At 44.2% G+C, this 23570-nt stretch overlaps 1 protein-coding gene and 1 pseudogene across 1 annotated transcript; one reads left to right on the forward strand and one right to left on the reverse strand.

Moving 5' to 3' along the window:
• The window catches only part of LOC138666650 (zinc finger protein 665-like), a 106227-nt pseudogene that overhangs the window by 19602 nt on the left and 63055 nt on the right, over positions 1 to 23570 (forward strand).
• Positions 16812 to 19253, reverse strand: LOC138667029 (melanoma-associated antigen C1-like). Its single transcript, XM_069755277.1, has 5 exons — positions 19130 to 19253; positions 18974 to 19063; positions 18405 to 18778; positions 18168 to 18324; positions 16812 to 18052 (listed from the first exon to the last, which is right to left on the reverse strand). Exons 3-5 carry the CDS (start codon positions 18517 to 18519, stop codon positions 16864 to 16866), a joined length of 1461 nt encoding a protein of 486 aa, XP_069611378.1. The 5' UTR covers positions 18520 to 18778; positions 18974 to 19063; positions 19130 to 19253; the 3' UTR covers positions 16812 to 16863.

The following is a 23570-nucleotide window of genomic DNA, read 5'->3' on the forward strand; positions in this document are numbered from 1 at the left end:
ATGTTTTATTGAAATTTTATACTTAATAAAAAATATTTGAGTTAAAAAAAACTAGTTAAATGCCGCTGTCAAATGCTGACAGTGGCATTTAACAAGCGCTTTCGGCCATCCGGCTGGAAATGCTAGCACTGGTGACCCCTGTCACGTGATCGGGGGTCAGCGATGCATCTGCATAACAACCAGAGGTCTCCTGAAGACCTTTATGGTTGTTGATGCTAGATTAGATTGCTGTGAACACCACCCTGTGGTCGGCGCTCATAGCAATGCATTAAATCTGCTACATAGGAGCGATCTGAGCAACACTCCTATGTAGCAGAGTTGATCAGGCTATGACAGCTTCTAGCCTCCCATAGAGGCTATTGAAGCATGGCAAAAGTAAAAAATGTTTTAAAAAATATGAAATATATATATATAAGTTCAAATCACCCCCTTTTAAAATTCCAAATGCCAGAAATAAGTTTTTTTGGTCGCCGCGACATTGCATTAAAATGGAATAACGGACGATCAAAAGAACGTATCTGCACCAAAATGGTTTAATTAAAAACGTCAGCTTGTCAAGCAAAAAATAACCCCCAACCTGCCCCAGATCACGAAAAATGAAGACACTACAGGTCTTGGAAAATTTAAGCAAAGTTTGCCATTTTTTTTTCACCACTTATATAAAAAATAACCTAGACATGTTTGGTGTCTATAAACTCGTAATGACATGGAGAAACATAATGTCAGGTCTGTTTTAGCATTTAATGAACCTAGCAAAAAAGCCAAACAAAAAACAAGTATGGGATTGCACCTTTTTTTTCAATTTCACCATACTTGGATTTTTTTTCCCGTTTTCTAGTACACGACATGGTAAAACCAATGGTGTTGTTCAACAGTACAACTCATCCTGCAAAAATTAACCCTTCACATGGTCATATTGATGGAAAAATAAAAAAGTTATGGCTCTGGGAAGGAGAGGAGCGAAAAATGAAAACGCAAAACCGAAAAAAGCTCCGGGGTTAAGGGGTTAATATTTTTTACGCCTTTCCTCATCCAGTATAAGAGATTAGGCAATTTTATTATTCGGATCAGTTTGATTAAAGCGATACCAGATTTATAGCGAGTTTTTATGTTTGGCTGCTGTCACGCACTAAAAGACACATTTTATTGCAAAAAAATAGTTTTTGAATCACCATATTTTGAGAGTTATAATTTTTCAATATTTTGGCCAACAGAGTCGTGTGATGGCTTGTTTTTTGCTGGACGAGTTGACGTTTCTATTGGTAACATTTTCAGGCACATTTATTGATCGCTTTCTATTCCAATTTTTGGGACGTGGAAGGAAGACAAACCAGCAATTCAAGATTATCTTTTTTTTTGGGTGGGGGTGAAATTCATAAGGCAATTTTATTCTGTGGGTCAGTGCGATTACAGCGATATCTCATTTATATAATTTTATTGCGCTGTTAGACAATAAAAACTATTGTCTAAAAAGATAATTAGCTATAACCTTTTTTTATTTTTCCGGTGATGGAGCTATATGATGGCTTGTTTTTTTGCGGGACAAGATGACGTTTTCAGTGGTACCATGTTTATTTATATCCGTCTTTTTGATCGCGTTTTATTCCACTTTTTGTTCGGCGGTATGATGATGAAGCATTGTTATTTGTCTTGTTTTTTTATTTTTTTTATGGTGTTTGATAAAGGGGTTAACTAGTGGGTCAGTTTTATAGGTCGGGTTGCTGCGGATGCGGCGATAGCAAATATGTGTACTTTTGTTCTTTATATTTTTTTCATACAAATATCTATATATAGATACAATATATTTTGATTTTTTTTTATATGTATTTTTACAATTATTTAAAAAAAAGTTTTACTTTTTTTTCTTACTTTTTTTACTTTGTCCCACTATGGGACTATCATTTTTCGTAGGCTATTCACTTATACAACATGGGGATGCAGCAACATCCCCATGCTGTAGAGAATGTCAGCTTTGCACTTACAGAGCAACTTACTGATCATGCACTGCGCATGATCAGCAAGTTTCTTAGCTCTGGTGACCCGGATGTCGTCATGACGACATTGGGTCACAATGGCAATGATCGGGACCCCGTGTCATGTCGCGTGGTCTCCTATCCAAAGGCAGAGGGACCGCTCCTTGCACTTAGTGTAGGGTGTCAGCTGTCATAATCAGCTGACAACCGGCAACGATCGCCTGCTCACCACCCGTGTGCACAGGCGATCGAAATGACGTAATAATACGTCCCTTGTCAGATAGGCCCAGGGCAAATGGACGTATTATTATGACAAATGTCAGAAAGGGGTTAATTGACACCCGTTTTTCTAGTCACATTTTACATACATATATACCACAGCAATACAACTGTAGTTGCTACACTTGTACGTAGCATTTCTTGTTATTTCTTTTTTAAGAAGGGGAAATAGCAAATTAATTTAAAAAATCTACACCTTTAACTGTGCATGTCTATTTTGTACACCTGTATACTGGTTTAGTTTGATACCCTACTCAAATACAGCAGGATTTTGCCGTTTCTGGCTTTTTGGACATATACCTACCCAGCATGTCTTCTTATGTTATTTTTGAGAATGGGTAATAATTTAGGTTGATAAGATGAACTTTTCTCAAATATAGTGTTGTAAAAATGAATGGTAAAAGAAATAGTGGCAGTTGCAATGAGCAGGGAAGTGTTGGATAAAAAAAAAACATTCACATATTCTTCCAGTTGATATATTGGATGAGATGAACAGTCGGCCCTTGTGCTTGGCTGAGATGGGACTGTGTTGGTGGCTCTGTCAGCCATGTTAATAAAGACATCGGTAGTATCAACTGACTTGCCGTGGCACTCTGAGTTAGAGCAAAGTTAGAGGTAGTGACCAGGCAGGAGTGCTAGGAGGTCAGAAAATTTCCTTCAGTGATACAACTGTCAGTCAAGTTAAAGATGATGATGACTGTGTAGTGAACAAAACCTGAGCATCAGATCAGGTTGACTAGGAGGTGACGTCATCGGGGAGGAGGGTAGTGGCATGAGCAATAAAGAGAGTAGCTGTGGTTCGGTCAAAATAGGTTTCTTGGAGAAGATGTGCTTCTACTGCAGTCAGGTTTGTAACAAGTGATGCCACAAGTGATGTTGCCGGAGGAGGCTCCATAGTACCTGAATGCTTTTGTCATGGTGGTCAGTAGTGATGAGCGAGTATACTATTGCTCAGGTTTTCCCCTGCATGCTCGGGTGATCTCCGAGTATTAGTGCTCGGAAATTAAGTTTTCGTCACCTCAGCTGAATGATTTACGGCTACTAGCCAGGCTGAGTGCATATGGGGGTTGCATGGTTGCTAGGGAATTCCCACATGTGTTCAGTCTGTCTAGCAGCCGTAAATCTGAGGTGATGAAAACTTAATCTCCGAGCACTTACAAATACTTGGAGGTCACCCGAGCAACGAGTATACTCGCTCATCACTAGTGGTCAGTTGTTGTGCAATATGAAGGCTTTGTAGGAGGAATAAATACTGTGGCTATACAAGCAAGAAAAGATTAGGAAGTAAAGCTTTTCAGAAACACATGAAGCAACATCACCTACTCATTTAGGGAAAGTATGCTGGCCAGCTATATGAGCAAGACTCAATCTATTTTCTTACACTTTCTCTTTGTACAAGTATTTTGGTAGCCAAGCTACCTACTCAAGCAGTAAGTGGTCTGTGTCATCATTTGCATCATCCACAACTACTGTTTTTCATAATATTACTCTTCTATTTGGTTGTGAGGTAGCAAAACATAAAAAAAGGAAAGGGGTGAATACTTTCGCAAGGCACTGTATACTGTGGTATCGAATTTTCATTTTTTATTTTTTTTAATTCAAATAGATTTTTATTAAGAATAACAATATAATTGACATGTTACATTCTTGTTTTCAATACAAAGTTCCCCCCCCTTTAAAACAACCCACCCTGAATCCCAACATCCCCCGCCCCCTCCCAACAACACAGCTCACCTTGCTTAACAGTTCCATCATTAACCCCTTCCCGACCTTTGACGCCACGTAGGCGTCATGAAAGTCGGTGCCAATCCGACCCATGACGCCTATGTGGCGTCATGGAAAGATCGCGTCCCTGCAGATCGGGTGAAAGGGTTAACTCCCATTTCACCCGATCTGCAGGGACAGGGGGAGTGGTAGTTTAGCCCACGGGGGGTGGCTTCACCCCCCCCGTGGCTACGATCGCTCTGATTGGCTGTTGAAAGTGAAACTGCCAATCAGCGATTTGTAATATTTCACCTATTATAACGGGTGAAATATTACAATCCAGCCATGGCCGATGCTGCAATATCATCGGCCATGGTTGGAAACACTAATGTGCCCACCCCCCACCCCACCGATCGCCCCCCCAGCCCTCCGATCTGTCCAGTACACTGCTCCGGCTCCCCTCCGTCCTGTGCTCCGCTCCCCCCGTGCTCTTGTCCGCTCACCCCCGTGCTCCAATCACCCCCCCCCGTGCTCCAATCACCCCCCTGCACTCCGATCCACCCCCCTCCGTGCTACGTTCCACCCCCCCGTGCTCCGTTCCACCCCCCCGTGCTCCGTTCCACCCCCCCCCGTGCTCCGTTCCACCCCTCCCGCGCTCCGATTCACCCCCCCATGCTCCGATCCCCCCCCCGTGCTCCCTCCCCACCCCATCATACTTACCAATCCTGCCGGGGTCCGTCCGTCTTCTCCCCGGGCGCCGCCATCTTCCAAAATGGCGGGCGCATGCGCAGTGCGCCCGCCGAATCTGCCGGCCGGCAGATTCATTCCAAAGTGCATTTTGATCACTGAGATAGATTATATCTCAGTGATCAAAATAAAAAAAATAATAAATGACCCCCCCCCCCCTTTGTCACCCCCATAGGTAGGGACAATAAAAAAATAAAGAATTTTTTTTTTCCACTAATGTTAGAATAGGGGTAGGGCTAGGGGTAGGGGTAGGGTTAGGGGTAGGAGTAGGGTTAGGGTTTCGGTATGTGCACACGTATTCTGGTACTCTGCGGATTTTTCCGCTGCGGATTTGATAAATCCGCAGTGCTAAACCGCTGCAGATTTATGGCGGATTTACCGCGTTTTTTCTGCGCATTTCACTGCGGTTTTACAACTGCGATTTTCTATTTGACAAAATATTGACAATTTAACAAAGAAGTTACATGCTGCGGAATGTAAACCGCTGCGTTTCCGTGCAGTTTTTCCGCAGCATGTGTACAGCAATTTTTGTTTCCCATATGTTTACATTGAACTGTAAACTCATGGGAAACTGCTGCGGATCCGCAGCGTTTTCCGCAGCGTGTGCACATACCTTTAGAATTAGGCTATGTGCACACGGTGCGGATTTGGCTGCGGATTCGCAACAGTGTTCCATCAGGTTTACAGTACCATGTAAACATATGGAAACCAAATCCGCTGTGCCCATGGTGCGGAAAATACCGCGCGGAAACGCTGCGTTGTATTTTCCGCAGCATGTCAATTCTTTGTGCGGATTCCGCAGCGTTTTACACCTGTTCCTCAATAGGAATCTGCAGGTGAAATCCGCACAAAAAACACTGGAAATCCGCGGAAAATCCGCAGGTAAAACGCAGTGCCTTTTACCCGCGGATTTTTCAAAAATGATGCTAAAAAATCTCACACGAATCCGCAACGTGGGCACATAGCCTTAGGGTTAGGGTTGGAATTAGGGTTGTGGTTAGGGTTAGGGGTGTGTTGGGGTTAGGGTTCTGTTTAGGGTTATCGCTACAGTTGGGATTAGAGTTAGGGGTGTGTTGGGGCTAGTGTTGGAGGTAGAATTGAGGGGTTACCACTGTTTAGGCACATCAGGGGTCTCCAAACGCAACATGGCGCCACCATTGATTCCAGCCAATCTTGTATTCAAAAAGTCAAATGGTGCTCCCTCACTTCCGAGCCCCGACATGTGCCCAAACAGTGGTTTACCCCCACATATGGGGTACCAGCATACTCAGGACAAACTGCGCAACAATTACTGGGGTCCAAATTCTCCTGTTACCCTTGTGAAAATAATAAAATGCTTGCTAAAACATCATTTTTGAGGAAAGAAAAATGATTTTTTATTTTCACGGCTCTGCGTTGTAAACGTCTGTGAAGCACTTGGGGGTTCAAAGTGCTCACCACATATCTAGATAAGTTCCCTGGGGGGTCTAGTTTCTAAAATGGGTCACTTGTGGGGGGTTTCTACTGTTTAGGCACACCAGGGGCTCTGCAAACGCAATGTGATGCCCGCAGACCATTCCATCAAAGTCTGCATTTCAAAAGTCACTACTTCCCTTCTGAGCCCCGACGTGTGCCCAAACAGTGGTTTACCCCCACACATGGGGTATCAGCGTACTCAGGACAAACTGGACAACAACTTTTGGGGTCCAATTTCTCCTGTAACCCTTGGGAAAATAAAAAATTCTGGGCTAAATAATTATTTTTGAGGAAAGAAAACGTATTTATTATTTTCACGGCTCTGCATTATAAACTTCTATGAAGCACTTGGGGGTTCAAAGTGCTCACCACACATCTAGATAAGTTCCTTTCGGAGTCTAGTTTCCAAAATGGGGTCACTTGTGGGGTGTTTCTACTGTTTAGCCACATCAGGGGCTCTGCAAACGCAACGTGACGCCCGCAGAGCATTCCATCAAAGTCTGCATTTCAAAACGTCACTACTTCAATTCCGAGCCCCGACATGTGCCCAAACAGTAGTTTACCCCCACATATGGGGTATCACCATACTCAGGAGAAACTGGACAACAAATATTGGGGTCAAATTTCTCCTGTTACCCTTGGGAAAATTAAAAAAATTCTGGGCTAAATAATTATTTTTGAGGAAAGAAAACGTATTTATTATTTTCACGGCTCTGCATTATAAACTTCTATGAAGCACTTGGGGGTTCAAAGTGCTCACCACACATCTAGATAAGTTCCTTTCGGGGTCTAGTTTCCAAAATGGGGTCACTTGTGGGGGGTTTCTACTGTTTAGCCACATCAGGGGCTCTGCAAACGCAACGTGACGCCCACAGAGCATTCCATCAAAGTCTGCATTTCAAAACGTCACTACTTCACTTCCGAGCCCCGGCATGTGCCCAAACAGTGGTTTACCCCCACATATGGGGTATCAGCGTACTCAGGAGAAACTGGACAACAACTTTTGGGGTCAAATTTCTCCTGATACCCTTGGGAAAATAAAAAATTGCAGGCTAAAAGATCATTTTTGAGAAAATAATTTTTATTTTTTATTTTCATGGCTCTGCGTTATAAACTTCTGTGAAGCACTTGGGGGTTCAAAGTCCTCACCACACATCTAGATTAGTTCCTTTGGTGGACTAGTTTCCAAAATGGGGTCATTTCTGGGGGATCTCCAATGTTTAGGCACACAGGGACTCTCCAAACGTGACATGGTGTCCGCTAATGATTGGAGCTAATTTTCCATTTAAAAAGCCAAATGGCGTGCCTTCCCTTCCGAGCCCTGCCGTGCGCCCAAACAGTGGTTTACCCCCACATATGGGGTATCAGCGTACTCAGGACAAACTGGACAACAACATTTGGGGTCCAATTTCTCCTATTACCCTTGGCAAAATAGGAAATTCCAGGCTAAAAAATCATTTTTGAGGAAAGAAAAATTATTTTTTATTTTCATGGCTCTGCGTTATAAACTTCTGTGAAGCACCTGGGGGTTTAAAGTGCTCAATATGCATCTAGATAAGTTCCTTGGGGAGTCTAGTTTCCAAAATGGGGTCACTTGTGGGGGAGCTCCAATGTTTAGGCACACAGGGGCTCTCCAAACGCGACATGGTGTCCGCTAGCAATTGGAGCTAATTTTCCATTCAAAAAGTCAAATGGCGCGCCTTCCCTTCCGAGCCCTGCCGAGTGCCCAAACAGTGGTTTACCCCCACATATGAGGTATCGGCGTACTCGGGAGAAATTGCCCAACAAATTTTATGATCCATTTTATCCTATTGCCCATGTGAAAATGAAAAAATTGAGGCGAAAATAATTTTTTTGTGAAAAAAAAGTACTTTTTCATTTTTACAGATCAATTTGTGAAGCACCTGAGGGTTTAAAGTGCTCACTAGGCATCTAAATAAGTTCCTTGGGGGGTCTAGTTTCCAAAATGGGGTCACTTGTGGGGGAGCGCCAATGCTTAGGCACACAGGAGCTCTCCAAACGCGACATGGTGTCCGCTAACGATGGAGATAATTTTTCATTCAAAAAGTCAAATGGCGCTCCTTCCCTTCCGAGCCTTACCATGTGCCCAAACAGTGGTTTACCCCCACATATGAGGTATCAATGTACTCAGGAGAAATTGCCCAACAAATCTTAGGATCCATTTTATCCTGTTGCCCATGTGAAAATGAAAAAATTGAGGCTAAAAGAATTTGTTTGTGAAAAAAAAGTACTTTTTCATTTTTACGGATCAATTTGTGAAGCACCTGGGGGTTCAAAGTGCTCACTATGCATCTAGATTAGTTCCTTGGGGCGTCTAGTTTCCAAAATGGGGTCACTTGTGGGGGAGCTCCAATTTTTAGGCACACGGGGGCTCTCCAAACGTGACATGGTGTCCGCTAAAGAGTGGAGCCAATTTTTGATTCAAAAAGTCAAATGGCGCTCCTTCCCTTCCAAGCCCTGCCGTGCGCCCAAACAGTGGTTTACCCCCACATATGAGGTATCAGCGTACTCAGGACAAATTGGACAACAACTTTCGTGGTTCAGTTTCTCCTTTTACCATTGGGAAAATAAAAAAATTGTTGCTAAAAGATAATTTTTGTGACTAAAAAGTTAAATGTTCATTTTTTCCTTCCATGTTGCTTCTGCTGCTGTGAAGCACCTGAAGGGTTAATAAACTTCTTGAATGTGGTTTTGAGTACCTTGAGGGGTGCAGTTTTTAGAATGGTGTCACTTTTGGGTATTTTCAGCCATATAGACCCCTCAAACCGACTTCAAATGTGAGGTGGTCCCTAAAAAAAATGGTTTTGTAAATTTCGTTGTAAAAATGAGAAATCGCTGGTCAAATTTTAACCCTTATAACTTCCTAGCAAAAAAAAATTTTGTTTCCAAAATTGTGCTGATGTAAAGTATACATGTGGGAAATGTTATTTATTAACTATTTTGTGTCACATAACTCTCTGGTTTAACAGAATAAAAATTAAAAATGTGAAAATTGCGAAATTTTCAAAATTTTCGCCAAATTTCTGTTTTTATCACAAATAAACGCAGAATTTATTGACCTAAATTTACCACTAACATGAAGCCCAATATGTCACGAAAAAACAATCTCAGAACCGCTAGGATCCGTTGAAGCGTTCCTGAGTTATTACCTCATAAAGGGACACTGGTCAGAATTGCAAAAAACGGCAAGGTCTTTAAGGTCAAAATAGGCTGGGTCATGAAGGGGTTAAAACTATAGAATGACTAATCCCTCAGTCAAGATTGTAGACCACATGTCACATTATCATTAATTTGGGACTTTAATTCACTCAATTTCTATAAAACCGCTAACCCATGGCAATCCACGGAGCCCATAATTTATTGAACATTTCAATTTTCCCTCTTTTCTTATAAAACCCCTTTTCCAGTGCCAGACCTTGCTTCACATACTGGAGGAATTCTCTTCTTGAAGGCGGTTCTTCTCTGATCCAATTTCGCGCTATCACCTTCCGGGCCATATACAGCAATCTGGCAATAGCCATCTTCAGGTTGTTATCCACTCCAATCTCATCCACGCACCCCCAACAAGCACACCACTGGATCCCTTGGCACCGTGCATCCATACGCACCTTCCAAACGACTCAAAACTACCAACCAAAAAGCAGCCAGTCTCGAACACGTCCACATCATATGAAAAATATCAGCATCTGTAGATTTACACCTCGGGCACTCAGAATCATCACGCAAACCTGCCTTATATAACACTTTCGGAGACCTATAGACCCTGTGTATTACATAAAGCTGTGACAGCCTATACGGTTCACTCAGTGACAGTCGTGAGACCCATTCTAGCACCGACTCCCAAGTCTCGTTCTCCCTTGGACCCAGATCCCTCTCCCACTTATCTCTCGCCGGTATCGAATTTTCTTATCTTGGAATCATATCTTTATATGAGTTTGTAGACTTTTTTTGATCCCACCATATTTTGGTTTCATCGATCATCTTTTATTTTCTAGTTTTCTAAAAAATTTCGATCATGGAATTCTGAGTATGTACCAACTCAGATGAATTTGAAAAAACCTGTGGCTTTTTGCTATCTGTCTTTTGCGAGTTTGAACATAATATATGTCGGAATTAAAATAATGAACCTTTGAATGTAGAATATAATGATGATTTAAAATTAGTCCAGATTTAAAATGAAATGTTCATTGATATGAGCAAGGCAATAAAGTAAGAAATTACAAATCAAAAATTAGCAGGGATGCCAGCTCACCTTTTATGGTTCAATATAGTGGAAGTGCGGAATGTTCGTCCTGACCAGACATAGAAATATCCAGGAAAATTGGTGAATTCCTGCCATGCTGTGAGGAAAAGAAGGAAGGAAGAAGTGCCTCATATTGTCACTGGAGCTGGGACCCTAACTACCCCTGTGCCCGGGGATACTTTTAAGGGTCCAGAGGTCCGAGTCTCCGACCTTACTATGCTCCTGTAAAAACCCTTATCTGTTCCCTCACCCACCCCATGAGGCTTGGGACAGAAATGTCAGGTAAACCAGATACAAATGCAAAACAGGGATAACAAAAAACTTCTATCATACTAAAACACTAACCAACAATAGGGAGAAGGATAGGGACTGGGAGGAATAAACTAAATGGGAAGAGGTGATAAACACACACATACAGGGTCGTACTGGCCCACCGGAGAACCGGAGGATTCTCCAGTGGCCCAGGCACTGACACCTGCTGGCATATTGGCCAGCAGCTGCCTAGGGCCCCCATTGCTCCAGGGGCCCCCCAGCCAGTGGCGTGTCGCTAATAGCGACACAGCCAGCTGCTATGGGGCCCCTAACTCAAGGGGGGCCCTCCCGGTGCCAGAGAGCAGCAGCTGGAGACAGGAGCCTGTCCCCGCTGCTAAAGAGAAATGAATATTCATGCTTCCCCACTCCCCCATAGGCATGGAGAGGAATGAATATTATTTCACTTTAATAGCTGACTAAGCACAGCTGGATGACAAAATCATTCAGCACAGCTGTTTCAGAGAGGAAGCTGCTGGGATGTGTTGTGGCTGCTGGGAACGGGCGGAGAGGTGAGGTGAGTGGGTGCTGTGTGTGTGTCTCTGCCTGCATGTTTGCAGCTGTGTGTGTATGTGGTGCGGTGCTTTGTGTGTATGTGTGAGTGAGCGCGTGGTGCGGTGCTGTCTGTGTGTGGTGCTGTATGTGATAGTGGTGTTGTGTGTGTGTGTGTGTGTTGGAGATATTGGAGATTGGCAATGATGTGGGGGAGAAGGCAATGATGGTGGTGGGGGAGGCAATGATGGAGGTGGTGGAATGGACAATGATGGGGTGGTGGGGGAGAAGGCAATGATGGTTGTGGTGGAAAGGACAATGATGATGGTGGTGGGGGAGGCAATGATGGAAGTGTTGGAATGGGCAATGATGGGGGTGGTGGGGGAGAAAGCAATGATGGTTGTGGTGTAAAGGACAAAGATGGTAGTGGTGGAAAGAACAATGGTGGTGGGGGAGGAGGCAATGATGGAGGTGGTGGGTGAGAAGGCAATGATGGAGGTGGTGGGTGAGAAGGCAATAATGGAGGTGATGATGAGTACAATGATGGGGGGTGGAGGGGGAGAGCAATGATGGTGGGGGAGGGGGGCTGCATTATACCCTATGAGGGGGCTACATTATGATTTTGCGGGGGGCTGCATTCTCTCAGGGGGCTACATCATACTATATGAGGGAAGCTGCATTATGCCCATAGTATATTCTATTGGGACATTTTCTTTATTCTATCCCTATTTAGGGAGTCTTTAGGGTTTCTAGGGTCAGTCGACGCGGAGTGGGGGCACCTACCGCTTCACATTAGGGTGCCTACCCCCACTGCCAGGCAGGATTTTTCCCATAGGGATTTTCTAGGGTTTTTCCTAGGGTTCCTTATTTAGGGTTTTCTAGGGATTCCCTAGGGTAAGTCGACGTTGAGTGGGGGCACCTACCGCAGTAACTTAGGGTGCCAACCTCCACTGCCAGGTAGGACTCAGTGCAGGTACTCCCTAGGACCCTACAGGTACATAATTATATGTTGTCTTTATTATATTTTATAGTTTATGAAAAGAGCATTTTTTAGTGTAAATTAATAAAAGTTATATTTTAGGTATCCTTGTTTGCTTTAGGTCTTTTTGAGTTTTTCTAGGATTCCGTATATATTTTTAGTTAGGTTGGTTTTTTTTATATTCTATGGGGGGCTGTCTTATGAGGGGTTGCATTATACTCTGAAGGGGCTACATTATATTCTGTGGAGGGGCTGCATTATACTATATGAGGGGGCTGCATTATGCTATATGAGGGTGCTACATTATATTCTATGGGGAGGCTGCATTATACCTTATGAGGGGGTTGCATTATATTTTGTGGGATGCTGTATTATTCCCTATGAGGGGGGCTGCATTATATTCCATGATGGAGGCTACATTATATTCTATGAGGGGGGCTAATTTAAATTCTATGAGGGGGCTACATTATATTCTATGAAGGGGTTACCCCAACACCTGCTACATAATTAAGATGTGTACTACCTTATATTATACTCTGATATTAGGCTAGTTTCACATTTGCGTTTAAATCCGCAGCATTTAAAACGCATCCGCAAGTGGTGAAAACAACGCACGTAAACGCGTACAAACACTGCGTTTTTTAGACGCATGCGTTGTCGCATGCGGTTAAAAAAACGCCGCGTTTGTACGCGTTTACATGCGTTTTTTCCTGCGTTTGCGCTTTTGGTACGCATGATGAGAAATTTCACAAGAGAAAAATCAAGATCCAGACACCGCCAATGGGACTACAGAGGGCGTGTATTATGACGAAACGCGGAACGGTATAAATGGCCCCCCCAAAAGAAATTAATGAATAGCTGGTTTTTGTTTATTCTGCTTCACAAAAATCGGAATAAAAAGCGATCAAAAATGTCACGTGCCCGAAAATGTTACCAATAAAAATGTCAACTCGTCCCACAAAAAAACAGACCTCACATGACTCTGTGGACCAAAATATGGAAAAATTGTAGCTCTCAAAATGTGGTAACGCAAAAAATATTTTTTGGAATAAAAAAGCATCTGTTAGTGTGTGACAGCTGCCAATCATAAAAATCCACTAGAAACCCCCCTATAAATAGAAATCGAACCCCCTTCATCAACTCTTTAGTTAGGGAAAAGTTAAAAAAAATTTATTTATTTCCATTTTCCCATTAGGGTTAGGGCTAGGGTTTGGGTTAGGGTTAGGGTTTGGATCCCTTTATCACCTTGATGGTGGCTTAGGGTTAGGGCTAGGGTTAGGGGTTAGGGTTTGGATCCCTTTATCACCTTGATGGTGGGGGGTGGCTTATCAGTGTCTAGACTTGCTTTTCTCTATTGAAACGCATGTGTTCAAAAACGCAACCAAACGCATGTGCTTAAAAACGCATGCGTTCACATAGACAGCAATTCGTTTTTTTACCCAAACCTTGCACAATCGAACGCATGCGTTTCCTGGCGGCAAATAGACGCCTCTAGAAATTACTACATGTTGCATTTCCACGCCAAGCCGCAAGTGACGAAAAGACGCATGCGTCGTCAAACGCGAACAAAAAAAAGCATGCGTTTTTAATGTTAAATATAGGAAAACACGACGCATGCGTTTATATGTGGTACAAACGCTGCTGCAAAAAACGCAAATGTGAAACCAGCCATAGCGTGTTTTACCACACAATTGATGGTCTTGTATTTATTTCTATGTAGCTAGATAGTGGGCTCCAAGATTGATTTTCTCTGTTGGGTCCAAGGTGCTCTAGTCCGACGCTACACACGTACAACAGCAACCTAAGGAACACTCAACTTCAACTACTTAGCTTTAGCACATAGCACAGGAAGACTAATCTGCAATAGCAACAATGAACTTCTATTCAGCAAAGCGTCACCTACGAGCAAGGAAGCAAAGCTTTAACCGCAGGACAGAGAAGGTCTGGTCAGGTTTTATAGGAAGCGTTAATGACCAGATCAGAAGCAGCTGAAATGGAGCTGCCTGTTTCTAATCAGCATAGAAAGGGTCATTAACCTCTTCAGCACCAAAGGAAACATAATTCATTTAATATGGGATCCAAACACACTGGCTAAATGGAAGAAATGCAATTTCAGAATACGCAGTATTCTTCTAGCTGCAGATCTCCCAGGTTGGTGTGATACACTCGTGACAATTCAATCTTCAGCAGTTAAAATAATGATCCTTAATTGAAAAAAATCAGTAACACATACATAATGGGTTACAGCATGTCTGTTAATTTTGTATCCATATCACCCCAGTCAACTCCTTATGGATTATATATTTTAGTTGATTTTTTTCAATAAATGATCATTTTTTTAAACTGGAGCTGGAATTCAACTATTTTACTGCAAATCAGATGTAATATAGGTCAAATTTATGCAGAAACGTTGTGGAGAATTCATAAACTTTCAAGCACAAGTGTAAGGCCAAGTGATCTACAAAAGAACTAGGGTGTTAAAACTCAGAGTGATGTGGTATTTGACACTATTTGCTCAGAGGGAGCCACAAAGGGGGTAATATCCAGTGTCGATACTGACCTTCACTTTGTCTTTAATAAATTCTCTCTGTTGGTTAAAAGGAAATGGGAGACAGATATTGGTGTTATTATAGATGATGAGTGGGCTTCGGTGCTGGAATACATACCCAGTCTTTCGCTTAGGCTGCTTTCACACATCAGGTTTTTTGCCGGATGCCGGATGCGGCGTCGCGCCGCATCACCGGATCCGTTTTTTTTTTAAAGAAACCGGATGCAACCGGACGAGCCGGATCCGGTTTTTTAGCCGGATCCGTTGTCCGGATCCGGCAAAAAACCTGATCCGGCTCGTCCGGTCGCATCCGTTTCGTCCGTTTTTCTTTCCGGTTTTTTACGGATCCGGCTTTAAAAAACGCCCCCTGAAAGGCTAAGGTGATTGGCCGGCTGAAAACTATATATACAGTGTTCTTAACATCTGTGACGGGTTGGAGAGGAGCAAGCTACAGAGCAAGATGGAGGGCATTATTGCAAAGATTCTGCAGAACAACGTGGATTTCATCACAGAGGCGAATCGATTAAAAGCTATTGTGATTGAGAAAGAGGAAGAGAGACAGCGTGTCATGCGTCTGCGACGACGCCGTTTGTGGATGCACCCCATCACGGCACAGAGAATGACCCGGGGAGTCTTTTCAACGTTGTATATGGAGCTTCGAGGTGACCCTGAAAAGTTTTTCTGCTATGTTCGGATGAAAGCGGAGAACTTTGATATATTGGTGGAGCGGTTTCAACATCTGATAAGAAGGAGTGATACCTATTGCCGATTCTCCATTACCCCAGCTGAGCGTCTGATGGTGACTCTTCGGTAAGCATTCTTTTTGCATCAACTTTTGTTGTGGACTCTTTATTTGATATTTTGAATTTGTAGTAATTTCTTCCTTCCTTTTCTTCACAGATTCCTAGCAACCGGTGAATCCCTGTCTTCCCTACATTTTCAATTCAGACTGGGCATTTCCACAATATCAGGAATAGTGAGGCACACTTGCCGTGCACTGTGGGACTGTTTGCATGAAGAATACATTCCACATCCCACAATGCAGACATGGTTGGAAGTAGCTGACAGATGGTTGGAAGTAGCTGACAGATTCCTGGAAGTGTGCCAGTTTCCCAATTGCTTGGGTGCGGTGGACGGGAAACACATCCGTATCGTGAAACCGGCTGGTTCTGGATCTCAGTATTTCAACTACAAGAAGTACTTTTCCATCGTGCTGATGGCCATCGCCGATGCGGATTACAAATTTGTAGCGGTGGACATTGGGGCGTATGGTCGTTCTAATGATTTGCAAGTTTTCAAACTGTCTTCTATGGGGCGGCATTTATATGGAAAAACCTTTCAATTTCCCCCCCCAAGACCACTGCCTCAAACTTCCGATCCACCAATGCCATTTGTATGTGTTGGGGATGAAGCTTTTCAGCTTTCAGAGCATCTTTTGAAACCCTACTCCAGCCGTGGTTTAACCAATACCAAAAAAATTTTCAACTACAGACTCACACGTGCAAGGAGAATGGTGGAGTGTGCGTTTGGGATCCTAACTGCCAAATGGAGAGTTCTCTTGACATCCATAAACTTAAACACAAACACTGTGGATGAGGTGGTGAAAGCGTGTGTTGTCCTACACAATTATGTTATATCCAAGGAACAGCTTTCCATTGAGGACCACTCTGCCGAAACCACCTTGATGGATTACAGCATCCATACATACAGAAGTTCTGCCACAGTGTCCAGAATACGGGATCACTTTGCAGAATATTTTATTTCACCCCAAGGAAGAATACACTGGCAGGATGATATAGTTTAAACACTTTGTGTATACCTAGTAATAACTTTAAACTTTACCCATGTTGCGTACCTGTTGTTTTTACCTTACCCATGTTGTATACCAGTTTGGTTTTTACCCTCATGTTGCGTACCTGTTTTGGTTTACCTTTTAACCATGTTGGGTACCTGTTTGAGTTTATTTTTAAATCAAGATGTGCATACCCAAAGTTCTACTGTTACCAATAAACCTTTTTTTTACAAAAGTGTTATTTGTTCCTAATGAATAAATACAAGAGATTTTTCAACCAAAAACTTTTATTAACAATGTAACACACAAAAAAATGGGGTACTAAATGTTTTCATACGTCGGGGTGGAGATACTATCGGAGGCACTGTCTGATAGGGACACTTCGACAGTGGGAGTGTGGAGAGAGGAATGTGATGGTGGTGGAGAATGTTCACCGGTTAGGGGTGAAGGAGTGGAGAAAGCTATTGAGCGGGTGGACAAGAAAGTGGGATTGGGGTTAGAAATTTGGTAGGGTGGAGGGGTGTACGAAATGTTTTGGGAGGACTGGGTGGCAGAATGAGTGATGTGTGTAGAAGATGTTTGGGAAGAGGGTGATACAGTCTGTTGGAAGTGGGCAGGGAGAGGAGGTGAGGATGAAGTAGATGGGAAGTTGTATGGGTCTGGATCATCATATGGGTGTGAAGTGGCACGGGAGGGATGCTGATAGTGTGGATGGTGGGAAGGGGCACGGGGCTGGTGGTGTGGCTGGTGGGACGGGGCACGATGTGGATGATGGCGAGTTGGGCGTGATGGGGCAATGTCTGTTTGGCGATACGGGTCAGGAGGATGGTACTGGCTGTAGTGGTGGACAGTGGAGGAAGGGGGGCAAGTTGGAGGATGGTTGGAAGAACTATCTGCTCTAGAGGCAATTAGCGCTAGAGTAGACTGGCAGGATTCCATTACTTGCATCTGCTGAGAAGTAGATAGCGTCTCCATTTGCTCAAGCACCGACTGAAAAAAAGTGTTGTTCGGGGACTGTTTTGCCTCTGAACGCATCGTTACCAGAAGTGTATGCATCTCGAGCATACTTTTATTTATGAAATTGAATCCTGCAGCCATTTGCTCGGACAAAACTTTCAGACAGTTCTGGAACGATGCGTTCAGGTGCAAGAACTCGGGAGCATAACTATGTATCTGACCCCTCTGGCGAAACCGCCCCGATGCTACAGGTGTACTAGAGGTGGCTGCAGCAGAAGGGTGGGGTACAGGAAACGCTATGTTCTCACCAGCAGCTACATGCAATGGAACCGGCCAGGATGCTCCAGTGCTCGTGGATGGGAAAGAGGGATCGGTAGAGTGGGAAGGTGCAGAGTGGGAAAATGCAGAGTGGGAAGGTGCAGAGTGGGAAGGTGCAGAGTGGGAAGGTGCAGAGGGTTCCTCACTGTCAAAGTGTCCCTCGGTGGCGGCCTCTTGAGGGATCGCCCCAGAAGTGTTCAATTGTGCTGCAGGCTCCAGAGTGCTCCCAACGGTACTGTGGAAAAAGAGAGAAACAAACAATTAATATACTGTCATTGCATGGCCCTGGCTGAAAGAGCAAAAGAGGTTAGACATGTAAAACATTAGTGCATGTGGTGGGTAATATTTACCTTCGGGTGACCATCATTGACCTGAGGAACGACAGGGCCCTTGCGTATTTGTACGTGCTCCTGCGTCCTCCACATCCACTCCGGGCCTGCATCTCTTTATTGAACTCCTTCTTAAAGCGATCCCTGATCGACCGCCACCTTTTCACAATCCGCTCACCTGTTAAAATAGGAGAAAGACAACTTGGTTAGAAACAGCATTTTAGAATGCATCACCAAAACTGAACTGAGGATACTTACGTTCTTGAATCTGGGCCTGAACATCTAGGTCCTCCCACCTCGGAATCAGTTCACAGCAGATTTGCTCCCAGAGTCGACGGGTCACTGAGAGATCAGCATGGCGGCGGTCACCCATATTCCACAACGGCTCCCTGTCTCTGACAAGATCGATGAGGAGGTCAATATCAAGGCCGACCTCCTCACCGTCCGAATCTGGAGCACGCTGTGAAACCTGTTTGAAAAGGGGGAAAAAATTAACACCAAATTTGAAACATTGCTAACCTGCACCCAAAAAATAACAAAAAACCTACATGACGACGGCTGCCACGTGAATGTCGCCGACGACCCCGGGAGCCACTGGAAGGACCTATTGCTTGGGCACCAGATTCAGAACTCTAGAATACAAAAATAAAAAATTATGGGGTTGTTGGTAGCCATTCTATGTGTTGTTTGCCATGTGATATATATGTATTGTATGTGTTGTGTGTGGTTTGAAAGTATCAGTTTCTATGTATTTTGTTGTAAGCATCTAGTGTTATGTTTTGTGTGTAGTGTAGGGTGTGTTTCCGCAATACATCACAGATACATACCAATTGTGAGCCCTCTCCGTGGGTTTCTCCACCCCTTCCCTCATCTTCGGGGACCACCTCTTCTCCGGGGGACTCAGCCTCATCAGCTTCCTACGATGAAACATAAAAGAATAGATGATACACACACACACACACACACCTTTGGTTCATACTAACCTCTGTGCGTGGACGGCGAGGAGGAGGAGGCCTCCCCGGAGACATGGCTCTCAGCTCTGTGGAAGTCTCTCGGCTCTGTGGCAGGCTCCCGGCTCTGTGGCAGGCTCTCGGCTCTGTGGCAGGCTCTCAGCTCTGTGGCAGGCTCTCAGCTCTGTGGCAGGCTCTCGGCTCCCGGCTCTGTGGCAGGCTCTCAGCTCTGTGGCAGGCTCCCGGCTCTGTGGCAGGCTCTCAGCTCCCGGCTCTGTGGCAGGATCTCGGCTCCCGGCTCTGTGGCAGGCTCTCAGCTCTGTGGCAGGCTCTCGGCTCCCGGCTCTGTGGCAGGCTCTCAGCTCCCGGCTCTGTGGCAGGCTCTCGGCTCTGTGGCAGGCTCTCGGCTCCCGGCTCTGTGGCAGGCTCTCAGCTCTGTGGCAGGCTCTCAGCTCTGTGGCAGGCTCTCGGCTCCCGGCTCTGTGGCAGGCTCTCAGCTCTGTGGAATCGGCTCCCGACTCTGTGGAAGGCTCCCGGCTCTGTGGCAGGCTCTCAGCTCTGTGGCAGGCTCTCAGCTCTGTGGCAGGCTCTCAGCTCCCGGCTCTGTGGCAGGCTCTCAGCTCTGTGGCAGGCTCTCGGCTCTGTGGCAGGCTCTCGGCTCCCGGCTCTGTGGCAGGCTCTCAGCTCTGTGGCAGGCTCTCAGCTCTGTGGCAGGCTCTCGGCTACCGGCTCTGTGGCAGGCTCTCAGCTCTGTGGAATCGGCTCCCGGCTCTGTGGAAGGCTCCCGGCTCTGTGGCAGGCTCTCAGCTCTGTGGCAGGCTCTCAGCTCCCGGCTCTGTGGCAGGCTCTCAGCTCTGTGGCAGGCTCTCGGCTCTGTGGCAGGCTCTCGGCTCCCGGCTCTGTGGCAGGCTCTCAGCTCTGTGGCAGGCTCTCAGCTCTGTGGCAGGCTCTCGGTCTGTGGCAGGCTCCCGGCTCTGTGGCAGGCTCTCAGCTCTGTGGCAGGCTCTCAGCTCTGTGGCAGGCTCTCGGCTCTGTGGCAGGCTCTCAGCTCTGTGGAATCGGCTCCCGGCTCTGTGGAAGGCTCCCGGCTCTGTGGCAGGCTCTCAGCTCTGTGGCAGGCTCTCGGCTCCCGGCTCTGTGGCAGGCTCTCAGCTCTGTGGAATCGGCTCCCGGCTCTGTGGAAGGCTCCCGGCTCTGTGGCAGGCTCTCAGCTCTGTGGCAGGCTCTCAGCTCTGTGGCAGGCTCTCAGCTCTGTGGCAGGCTCTCTGGCTCCTTCCGTCTTGGCAGGGTGTTGGCTCTTCTGCTTTTGGGCTGGAAATGGCTGAAGGCCTCATGGCCCTGCTTTATATATAGTCCAGGGGGCTGATCAAAGTTTTTTGAGCATGCTCAGTGTAAAAAGCTGGATACGGCCGCCGGATCCGATTTTTTCCGGATCCGGCGCTTTCCGGCATCCATAGACATGCATTGTTGTAAAAAGCCGGAAAGACCGGATCCGGCCTTTCCGGCTTTTTCGCCGGAGACAAAAAACGTTACAGTACACGTTTTTTCCAGACGCCGGAATCGACTTGACGCCGGATCCGGCATCAAACCGGAAGGAACGCTGGGCTATCAGGCGCCATCCGGCACCAATAATATTCAATGGGGGAAATGCCGGATCCGTCTTCTCCGGTTTTCTATTCCGTTTTTTGTCGGAAGAGCCGGAATTCGCCTGGAACAAAAAACCTGATGTGTGAAAGCAGCCTTAGTGAGCCAAATGACTCTCACAGCTCTATGTCATTCACAGAGTATACAGATCACCTGAAATGATGTTTAAAATAGGTCTTGTTAATGATTCTGGATGCCCGAGGTGTGCCCAACATTAAGCAGGAATATTGCGCATGTTATGGTCATGCCCGCATCTGCACTCATATTGGGGAGCAGTTTTGGGCCATATAGAATCAATCTATGGGTGCGTGGTGACTAGTAATCCACTCACTTGCATACTGGGATATGTAGATGAACTGTGTACTGTTGAAACTGGGAAACTTGCCATAACTCGATTTAATATACATGGCTAGAAAACCGATATCTAAAAACTGGATTTCTGCAACTCCCCCGACAGGCAGAGAGTTTATTAATCAAGTAGAGTCCCTCATATAATTGGAAAAATAGAAGTAAATATTTTGATAAATGATGGGGTCCCTGGCTTGGCGGTAACCAGCGATCAGCCTCGATAGGATCTTGTTAGATGTGTATTAGTTGCTATGGAATCATTAGACATTGCATTTACAAATGCCAATCAGCTGTGTTCCTTTCGACTTGACTGGTTTTGACAATCCTGACTTACTTTTGTATGGACGTATATCTATGATATGGTATTCTGAATAACAAATGTTAAGGGGGGAAGGTTTTCAAGGGAGGGGAGGGGTTTAAACACCTTGGTTGAGAATGATATTTGTATATGTGTAACTGTTATAAAATTAATTAAAATTTATTTGATAACAAAAGAGCTAGGGACTGGTAACTATGCTTGCAAAGGAAAATGTTGCAAATCCTTTTTCAGATCGCTTGGTGCTCCTATATTCAGCCAATATTTTTATTGGCTTGCATGACATATATAAGAATATGAAGGACTTGTTCTCATTTTTTTGTATCCACTGTTTAGTTACATCAATAAAAAGATATACAAAACCTTATTTTTCCTCCAAAGCCATGACTTGTGTATGTGACCAACCTCCTCCAATGTTCTTTGCTCTGTGCTATAGTGCTTGGACCTGTCAGAGAATGTATGACATGTAATCACCTAATACTGACTGACTACAGATCCCATTTATGAGTTTCCACTGAACATGTAACTGGAATTTATTCATGACAGATACAGTGAAACATGAATCTACAGAGATTATGGCTATAATAGAGAAGTGAAAATTTGAGAGGACATAACCTGGCCTAACACTGATCTCAGTCCCTCTTTTGTGGTCTATTGTCTTAGTCTGTCTATAATTGAATTGTATCACAGTTTGCATGTAAATGCTATAAATTATATACAGTAGTAATATAAATGGTAATATAATTCTATTGAAAAATAAACTTTTTTTTTTATTCTTAGCAGGTGACTGTACGGGGACTTCTGAGGGATGTCTGATATTTTCTGATTTTGCAGCAGATAATCTTGGTATCATACCAGATACAGCTCAAGAACTTATAAAAAAAGATCTGTCATCTGATTCTTTTCAACATGTTTTTTTTTCTGCTTCAACAAAGACAAGTATGCAAACCAAAAGGGCTGTTACACATGAAGTAGCTCACATAGAGGACAAACCATTTTCATGTTTAGAATGTGGGAAATGTTACAATACTAAATCAAGACTTGTAATACATCAAAGAATTCACACAGGGGAGAAGCCATTTTCATGTTCAGAATGTGGGAAATGTTTTAATCAGAAAGGAAATCTTTTTTCACATCTGAGAATTCATACAGGTGAGAAGCCATTTTCATGTTCAGAATGTGGGAAATGTTTTGTTAAAAAATGCCAACTTATAAATCATCAGATAATTCATACTGGGGAGAAGCCATTTTCATGTTCAGTATGTGGGAAATGTTTTACACAATCATATCTTGTTATTCATCAGAGAACTCACAGTGGAGAGAAGCCATATTCATGTTCAGAATGTGGGAAATATTTTACTCGGAAACAACAGCTTGTTAGACATCAGAGAATTCACACAGGGAAGACACCATATTCATGTTCAGAATGTGGGAAATGTTTTATACAAAAATCATATCTTGTTACTCATCAGAGAACTCACACAGGAGAGAAGCCATTTCCTTGTTCAGAATGTGGGAAATGTTTTATGAACAAGTCAAATCTTGTTTCACATCAGATGATTCACACAGGGGAGAAACCTCATTGTTGTTCAGAATGTGGGAAATGTTTTAACAGAAGATCACAGCTTGGTAGACATCAGAGAATTCACACAGGGGAGAAGCCATATTCATGCTCAAGTTGTGGGAAAGGTTTTAATCTGAAAGGAAATCTTGTTACACATCAGAAAACTCACACAGGACAGAAACCATTTTCATGTTCAAATTGTGGGAAATGTTTTACTCAGAAAACAAATCTTGCTAAACATCAAAAAACGCACATAAGAAAGTAGACGTTTTGTTGTATTTTTAAATTTACATTTTGTCAATAAATGTTATAGTTTCCACAAGAACATTAAATACTTTAGGGCAGTAAATGATCATTAAAAATGAGATAAAAAGTGAGCTTCTGAGAAGCAAAACCAGGAAGACCTAAAGATCAAAGACATTCGTCAAAAGTTTCAACCAAGAGTGGGCATGTTGAAAGACAACAACTGTAAAAAACTAAGTGAGCCAGAACAGATCAAGGAAAGATGGAAAATGTACACAGAGAACCTCTACAAGAACGATTCTGTGATATGAGAAAAAGCTGAGACTGGAAATTATAGAGAGCCGAAGATTCTTAAAAAC

Source organism: Ranitomeya imitator, chromosome 2 (assembly GCF_032444005.1).
Source record: "Ranitomeya imitator isolate aRanImi1 chromosome 2, aRanImi1.pri, whole genome shotgun sequence".
Lineage (NCBI taxonomy): Eukaryota > Metazoa > Chordata > Amphibia > Anura > Dendrobatidae > Ranitomeya > Ranitomeya imitator.